Genomic DNA, 9,330 nt, shown 5'->3' on the forward strand with positions numbered 1-9,330 from the left:
CGTCCACATCCTCCCCCTTCTGGATGCGTACATCTCGCCGCCACCACGCCCTCCCCGTCCAGAGAAGATGCTGGGAGACGAAGGAGAGACAACGCGGCTGCCGCTAGGCGTAATCAGTGAGCGTAACCATGGCAGGAACCATGCGTCGTCTCAGCCGTAAGCGCGAGGGCTGTTCAGGGAGGCGGGTTCTCGATGTGTGTACGTCGCGACATCGTTGTTGGCCGAGCGCATGGCCGCAGTGCGCCGAGACAACGCCCCGGAAGGCGCGCCCTTCCTTGCCCCCGAGAGGGCCAGCACGGGCCCACGTGGTGCCAACGGCGCTCAAACGCCGAGGGCCAACGTTGCGGACGAAAACCGGTAAAATCAAACACCCGAATCACAGCTTTGCCGCCCCCCTCCGAGAAACAACGCGGCGGACCCGCGAAGCGGCGCGCTGCACGCGACGCTGCGTCGCGGCCGAAGGCGTTCCGTGGCGCTGCGATCGATGCCGCTAGGAAAAGGGAGGGGCGTGGTGAGACGTGGGCGGGGCTTCGAGTGGCCCCGCCCCCCGCAGTTATAAAAGGGCATCCGCCGACCGGACGTGCCTGCCGGGGGTCCCGCACAGATAGCATGGCGGAGGACCACGGCGGACCGTTCAGCATCAGGCGTCTCATCAGCGACGACGCGCCGTCACCCACCGCCGCTCCCGTTACAACAGCGACGACCACCGCCAGTCCGTGCCGCGACAAGCCGCCGTTCAGCTACAACGCGCTCATCATGATGGCCATCCGACAGAGCCCCGAGCGGAGACTCACGCTCAACGGCATCTACGAGTTCATCATGGACCGCTTCCCGTACTACCGCGACAACAAGCAGGGCTGGCAGAACTCCATCCGCCACAACCTCAGCCTCAACAAGTGTTTCGTCAAGGTTCCGCGCCACTACGACGATCCGGGCAAGGGCAACTACTGGATGCTCGACCCGAGTAGCGACGACGTCTTCATCGGCGGCAGCACGGGAAAGTTGAGGAGACGATCCGCGGCCCGAGGAAGTCGCCTGCAACTGCACGCCGCGGCCGCAGCTCTGAAGCAACACCAGCACCGGGCGTCGCTTCACGCGGCCGCCGCTGCGGCTGCCGCGTCGCTCCCGCCTCATCTGGCGGCCGCCACTTCGTGGCCCTCATCGTGGCTGTTACGCTGCCAGCTGGCAGCCGCGGCCGCGGGTCTGCTCCTGTGGCCGCCGCCGGGCTGCTGCAACGTTCCCTCCGCAGCGGCGCATCCCGTCGCGCTGTCCGCCAGCCCCGTTCCTACACCCCCGTGCTTGCCGCCTCCCCAGCAGCCTTCGTCGGCAGGCGCTCTCCAACCCCTGTATCGGCCCGTTGCGGTGCTAAGGCACAGCTAGTGGAGACCCCCCCCCCCCCCCCCCCCCCTCGACTGACAGTGGTGTGAACTGCGTTTTGTTTGTAGGTTGTGATAATAAACGAGTCTTCCTCGCCCCCCTCCACAAGCCGCCACCGGGGATGCCCTCCACTGACGCTCTTCGACCTTGTTTGTCGGCGAGATCACGGAGGGGATCAAAGGCGCCGCCGACACAAAAGTGCGCCCCACGACAATGGCCGCCCAGGTGACGACTCCATCGCGAGGGCCTTTTCTTCGCCGCCGCAGACGTCGAGAGGTGCCGCCAAAGCGCGGCTCCTGTCACCACCGCAAAGGAGGCCGCAACAAACGACACTGTAGGGCGGAACGACAACAACACGGCCAACAAGCCGCGAAGGCAAGGCCGACAAGCGCATCGAACGCACGCTTCCCTGCTCACCCCGAAAGCGTAGCACAGCCCTCCCCGTCTGCGACCCCCGGTTCCGTGGCGGGGGACTCGACAAGGCCGGCGGACCCGCGGGGGGGATCGACGCGGAGCTCGTGCGCCTCACCGCACGTGCGTGTTTTTTTTCTCTCGAACCATTTGCCTGTTGCGTGTTGAACATGTGTGAGCGTCCCCTGCCCTCCTCCGTACTCTTTTGTTCTCGCCGGCGCTCTCTCGTGATGGTTTCATGCCGTTCGCTTTTGTGTTGTGCGCGATGCGCTTTGTCAGGTTATAACTTTTCCCTGCCAACCGCCGATACGTGCGGAAAGATTCACACGATCAGTCTATTTCGCCATGGAACGGGGCAGCAGCAGCGCAATATTGTTTCTGTTGCTGTATAGCGAAATGCAGGAGTCTAAGATTCTATCAGGAAGAGTCTAAGAAATACTTAAAAGTCTAAAAAAGAAAGTTCGGTTCTGGTTTTCTAACGCACGGCGTTGAATATCACATAAATGACTGAAGCTGCGTGTTGAAGAAGGTCTAGCTCTTTCCCGCCATGGACGATATGACAGCCCGTTAGAGAAGAGAGTTAAAGGGACCATGGAACACTTTTTTCAACTTGTTTTGAAATCTCGAAAGCTTGCAGGACATAGTCACTCAACACACCCAGTGCTTAGATTAGGGGGTCGCAAAGTACCTCAGCCAAAATTTACTTCTCTATGCTCATCAAATAACTTGTAAACTCACCCAAAAGATTTTTCTCTCTTTTCCGGGCTTGACGTTCTTCGACGGCTCAAATTACGTCATTAAGACCATGTAGAGGCTGTTGGTCGGTTTTTCTTCAGTTGCAGCAATGAACGCATTTCGATATCATCTTAAAAAAAAAGAGCCACAAAAACAAAGCCGAAATCAAAGGCATATCTGGTGCGACGAGCAAATCACGCAGTGCCGCTCCGTGCTGGCGATAACTATAGCTTTCGCAGTGGTTCCAGGCGCGAAGGAAAGAGTGAAAGCGCTTATCGAAAGCGTTGCAGGGTCCCTTTAATTTTGGACTGCTGACCGTCAGAATGTCTTTTGCGTCCATCTTTCTGGAACCGGCCACAGTACCATCGCGGTTAGCTATTGGGGACCTCGATCTCCCCCTATGCGTATCACTCTATACGTGCGCAGTGCCAAAACAATGTGTGACTTGCTTTTCTGAAAGAGGATGGACCAAACTTTCATGATTTCATGTCACGTTCGCTAGAAGGTTATCAAATTGGTCTCAAAGACCTCCCTTCTGTGTGCGTGCACCCGCAGCGCAGAATATGGCCACATAAACAGACAGGTGAAAGATTGCGTTGCAGACGAAACACTGTTGCATGCTCATTTGTTGATAACAGCAACGTCCATATTTCCGTTCTTCTCGATTTTACAGAGCTCGAAAAAGCGGCACACAAAATGGGCCATGCTTACGCAATGCCGCGGACATGTCCTAATAATCAGGAATGCATCAATTGCTTTTATGCAACACATTCTCAAAGCTAGTTAACAATGCTAATGTGCAGTCATCTTAGTCGGTATACCCATACCTTGATTTACGATCAGTCATCATTCATACTTTGTACCTGCACATTTGAGGATGTTTGTATTCTTGGGCGTTAACATTTCATTTAATGAACTGAACTACATTCCAGCGACCCTGCATGGTAATTTAAGCTTTGGTGTCAACGAAATTTGTTCATTGCTCCGTCTATAACAACTTGTTGTCCGTGGAGCTATAGAATCCCTTTAGAACAGCTTGTATAGGTTTCGAGATTCATGCAGCGCTGTAGCTTTGTATAAACCTCGCGCCAATACGATCTTCTTTGAGTGATTTGATTTAAACGACGTTCAACCAACTGCACACATTATGCAGGGGAGCGCAAGTCACTTCGAAGAGGGGCCACACCCAAGGTGCATGTAAATTTCTTGTTGTGTTCGTGATGGCTGTTCGTCGTTTTATGCGTTCCGTCGCTTCTACGCTTGTGATGCAAAAGACTTTGTGCGCAGTGGCTGCGCGTGAGAGGACAATGCGTGTTGCTGTGTTATTGTGGCAGTAAAGTAGAGTGAGACGATGCCTTTACCATGTGCTTTGGTCTGTTTCTGAGGAGACGCTGCCGGGATTCGGACTGGTTGCAAATTTTTGCAATCTCCCGGCCGGCCATTGGATGTACAGTGCGCGTTATGTAGTAATTCATCCTTTTAACATGGGTAAAGGAAATTGACTATACGTTTACAAGGAGAGTTATATTTGAAATCATGGTGACCTTAATTTCCATGAACTGTCGGTGAGGCTATAAAAAATTGCAGTAAAGCGAGACCCCGCATAAAAAATCATTTTAACGAAGGGTTACTGTGCAATGTGTCCACGTGCGTATTGAGTTTGCACGGTTTTCTCATTGGGCGTGAAAGGGGAATTCCGTTTGAGATCATTGAAGAAACGTCGCCGCATTGACATGGGAAAATTGAAAAGTCGGATAAAAAGCTTTAGAAGAACATAACGGTTTATTTTATTTTATTTTTTTATTCATACTGCAATCTTTGTTCAAGATCCAAGCAGGGCGGGAGAAACGCAACTTTCATGAGTAACTTTCGCGGCAAAACACACACACACATACACAAAAATATACAGAAAAGAGAAGAAGATGCATCATGTGAGAAGGTGCGACTTAAAAGCAGATAGTGATTTTTCTCTCACCGCTTTGTTAGAGAGGTTGTTCCTATCGACATTTGAAGCAGTCGTTGCGTGGATTGAGTGGTGTGACTGTTAGTGTGTGTCGGCGTCTTGTATAGCAACCAGTTGAAAAGTGAAATATGTTGGAGGTGTCAATATCATACTGTCCAGTAACTATTTCATAGAAACATTTAAGGCGTAGGATTCGATTCCTCTCAGATACTGTGGGCAGGTTGCTCTTATATGGAGAAGTGCAGTTATCGATGTGCGCCCGTAAGAATTGTATACATACCTTACCGCCTTCTTTTGAATGTTTTCTAGTTTTTTTTTAAATATTGGTTTGAGTGTATGGATCCCAAATAATTACCGCATACTCTAACACGGCACGAATAATTGTTTTGTAAGCTAGGAGGCGTACAGAGGGGGTTGAATAATTTAAAGCACGTCTTAAAACGAAGAGTTTTCGAAGAGCATTAGCCGAGACAGTATCGATATGCTTATTCCAGTTGAGATCGTTAGAAATCCACAAGCCCAGGTACTTATATTGGTTCACTTCTGTCAGTCTAATGTCACCAGCAGTATAGATGTGGGAAAGAGGGACTTTCTTGCGTGTTATTTTCATGAAAACGGTTTTGTCAAAATTAATGCTGATTTGCCACTGCCTACACCAATCCACAACTTTTTCAAAGTCGCGATTTAACCTAGTCTGGTCCCCAGCACACACAATTTTGTTGTAAATATACAATCGTCGGCGGTTTGACCCCAACTGACAGTCCGGTCTTAAATAATATAATAAACATGTGATGAGCGTTTGCAAACACTGCTTTTTCTGGTCTATTTGAGACCGAACACATGTATTATACTTCAAATTGAAAATGTTTCTCTAATGTTCGATACCAAAGTTGTGAAGGCTCGTTAACGACCTGGTACGTTGCTCCAGATGGCGAAGAGTATGCATACGTTTTTGCATGTGCGTGCGTCAATGCTAGGGAAACCAGTTCCGCGTGGTAATTTCACTGACTCTCACATTTATACACAGCACATTTCCTCAAACTCATGGTTTACCGACATTATTCATTTTATTCATCACACTGTGAGGCTTGTAAATATTTCAGAAGGTACCATTTTTGTCACATGTACTAAGTACTGAAATATAGCTCGATACATATATGATATCTCAAGAGCAGTTTCGAAAACAGATATAATTACTCACGAATAAACAGTTGCATATTATAAGCTCGTTATGACACCGCGGCCTTTACAAGGGCGGTCTTGTTCATTGCCAATGCAGGAGTAACAATTGAGATGTATGAACTAGTTAACTGCCAGCCTATGCCTTATTTTTGTGCTATGCTCTAGACGGAGTTTCCTATTTGGATTTTGAATAGTTCTCCGCGCCGAGGCTTTACGTGCAGAATGTACGTCGTGGTTCTTATCAGGCACGAGCGAACATGTATGTGTACGAGAGAAAGACTGTTATATTAATATTTGTGGCATCGATTTTAAAATGGAAGCAGAAAACGGACAGCGTAATTTTTATATTTAATTTGTATATTCATCTCTTTCCTCAGGAACCAGTAAATGACCATATAAACATAATTGGAGAGTTCGTTCATCAAAGAATTAGGAACGATCACACAAAATACCAGAGAACTTTACACATTAAAGCACCTCAAATTACTCACAGAACCAGAGCTGAAACGCATAATTGTAACATTGAAGGAGAGCCGAACACCACAAATACAATATCGAACAGGACCAGAAGGGGTGAAGTCACAATCGCCGTCAGCAAAGCGCCACAATCACTGCTCATGCCTGCATACCTCCCAAGCTAAGTAAAAACAACTTCAAAAGACGCCTTGGTAATCCCACTAAGTCTGATAAAAAGAACTAAGAACACTTTCTGTTACAACAGGCATGGTCATTTTCACTTTAAATTTGCAATGCGCTTAGTGGCTCCAAAACTTGTGCTGCAACTGCTGCGATATAACTCAGGACTGACACCATCCCTTGGTCCCCCAAGGAAGCGAAAAGCTTCACGCTGCGTGCTACGTTGTTAACTATTTTGTAGAAATAGTGAAGTTTGATAAATGGGCCCTCGACTCCACGTCGCTCCCGTTTTGAGATCTGAAGAAAAGAAGTTTCAGCCGTAAGGTGAGGTCACTACTGTTCACTGGATATATGCTACTTAAAACTGATGTCTCAAAATCTTAGAATGTTTAAGAATAGCTGTCAATGCGTTTACCGCACACTATAAAACATAATCCCAGAAGTAGTAGCTGTTCACTGGAATTGTAGTTATTAATGGCCTACTACAGCACAGATAGTGCTATCGAACAAGTTTTAGATCTGATAAATGTGACCCCCTGCAGCTGCATGGTTTCGCACAAAATTTTTACGGAATAAGCCCAGTCAGCGGCGTAGCCAGAAGTATCTTTCGGGAGGTTTTGTACTCGGCGGGGGAAAAAACTAAAAAAAAATAGCCAACACCAAAACAATATGTTTTCTGTTGTCTTTTCTTACCCTTGTTTTTACATTTATATTTATAGATGAAGTGGGCAAAAATTACGCGTGCAAAAAGAGTCCAGAAGGAAAAGGGGGGATGGGCCCCGTAAAATTGCGAGATGTGAAAAGAGCATCTATTATAACCCACATATCAGGGTGCAGCGACTATAGTGGTAACAGCGCTGCCCTACAAACAGAATTAGCCAGTCAGTTTTCAGCAAAATGGTCATACTACACACTGCACAACAATTTCGACACTGAAACACCTTTCCAGGCTGCGCACTTGAGCGCAGCGATGTATAAATTCCGCCCAACTTTACACCGGTACATTCTATGCGCTAGTTTCACCAAAACTCCAAAGATATTTACTTCTAAATATTTTGCATCTTCAATTTGGGCTGCAACTGTTGCTAAACTCGATGTTGCTAAAATGCTGCCAAACTGTTGCTAAAATCGATGGTAGCGGTGATATTTACTTCTGGGACGAACGTAACCGCACCCTCTTCCGTTCAGGGACGCCAAATATTTGGTAAAGCAGCAAGAGCCTGATGCAATTAAGCTCTGTATACGGTATTTAAAGAAAGAAACACGCAATGAAAAATATGAAAAGGGTAATACAAACACCGAGCCAACATCCAGCTCACCTTTATTTGAGATGAAACAAAACAACATCAACTTGTTTTGTTCAACTATGCGACTGCTTTTGTTGGCCCATTCAAGAAGCCTCCGCGATTCCTCTTTGGTGTCTATAGAATGCATATGTGAGGGAGTAATTTGGTTGAGTTAAAAACTACGATAGCCCTTGCGCCGTTTGCAAAGATGCACACGATATGTTCGCTCACCATTTCATTGTAGTATAAGACCGCCCAAAAGTACGCATATTTATTCTTGGTTGTGTATATATATATATATATATATATATATATATATATATATATATATATATATATATATATATATATGAAATGAACTATCAAGCAATATGTTGGTACGCCCTCAACTATAGGGGAATTCGACGAAATCAAGCAATAGCAAAAAACTTGCACCGTTTTTATGATCGGACTCTCGTACCGCCCAGTATGTTCCCACACCACTTTATTGTTGCAATCAGCCTGACCAATGTGTATACATACACATGTTTTGTTAGTAGTAGTTGGCATCCATTGCGCGCGCACAAGGTTTCTGGTACACACTTGGCTGTGGGTTTCTTGTATTAGGTTCAAGATTTCAGTTGTCCTCAGTAGGCACGTTTTTGCCAGTTTGCACACAGCCCACTGCAAAAAAAAAAAAAAAAATTAGAATTGCGTCCGTGGACGATTTCTTTGTTTTGTAATACTTTGTGTCAGTCGTGGTGCAGAGCTGCATTTCTTATCACCCTGTTTTACTGTAATACTGTTAATTCACGCTAGAGCGCGTCCTCTCGGGATATTCGCGAACACAAAAATTGTCCAATGCACTGGGCATAGGCACCAATGTATAGGGGCAATGCAACGGGCAGCGAATAGACTGGCCCGATGTGATAGCGAAATAAATTACCTACGTAGGAGCAATGCCTAAAGCTTCTTTGTGTGTCAATCTGGCATTAGCTGTTGGTAGAAATCGGTGATTTTTTTTTAGTTTGCCTCCACAGAATAAAATTGATCCCTCTTCATTCGGCTGAATCGTCGCCTTCCTCCTTCGTGGACAAAAATAGGCTCATAACGATGATCATCTAGAATTTATCAGGTACTGCCTTTATTTTTATTTCATTGTGCTTCAAAACGGGTAGCGACCTATAATTCCCCATTGGGGAAATCTATGGCCTGTGTCTGTTGCCGCGTGGGTGCAGACGTGTATCCATAGCTGCTATCGTGATGCATTCATCACGAGCGCGTAAGGGAAAAAAAAGGGTTGGTTTAGCCAGTTCGGGGGTTCTTGAGGATCGAGTCCGAGCCACTATGCTTTAGCGGCGATAATCACGGCGACTGCGAGTCTTAGCAGACTACGAAGTATAAATACGGGCTTTGTATTTCAAGTTCGCATCGCGGTTAAGGTTCATGAGGCTGAGGAAAAAATTATCACGGCTTGTAAATTTTGCTGCAACGGCAACACGAAGACGTCCGTTGCTTCATCGCACTCATGCCCACACAGACACACACACATCGCACGTATATCCGCGGAGTGATTAGGCAAAAATAACCAACATGCGCGCGCGCACGCACGCACGCGCACGCGCATGTGAGGTTCTGGTGAGGTCTAATTTTCTCAAAGTAATGATTATAATTTAAAGATAATTATCGCGCATTAATTCTGCTAATAATATTATAAAAAGGTCATGTAGGGCCCTCTGTAACATTCGAGCCAGACGCAAG

At 47.1% G+C, this 9,330-nt stretch overlaps 1 protein-coding gene across 1 annotated transcript; it reads left to right on the top strand.

Moving 5' to 3' along the window:
* The first annotated feature begins 603 nt into the window (after positions 1 to 603).
* On the top strand, positions 604 to 1,381 carry LOC144165981 (uncharacterized). The gene has a single exon (XM_077695651.1). It carries the CDS (start codon positions 610 to 612, stop codon positions 1,378 to 1,380), a length of 771 nt encoding a protein of 256 aa, XP_077551777.1. The 5' UTR covers positions 604 to 609; the 3' UTR covers position 1,381.
* Positions 1,382 to 9,330: the final 7,949 nt, after the last annotated feature.

Source organism: Haemaphysalis longicornis, unplaced genomic scaffold (assembly GCF_048455015.1).
Source record: "Haemaphysalis longicornis isolate Haplotype H1 unplaced genomic scaffold, Haemaphysalis longicornis Haplotype H1 scaffold_153, whole genome shotgun sequence".
In the NCBI taxonomy this organism is placed as follows: Eukaryota; Metazoa; Arthropoda; class Arachnida; order Ixodida; family Ixodidae; genus Haemaphysalis; species Haemaphysalis longicornis.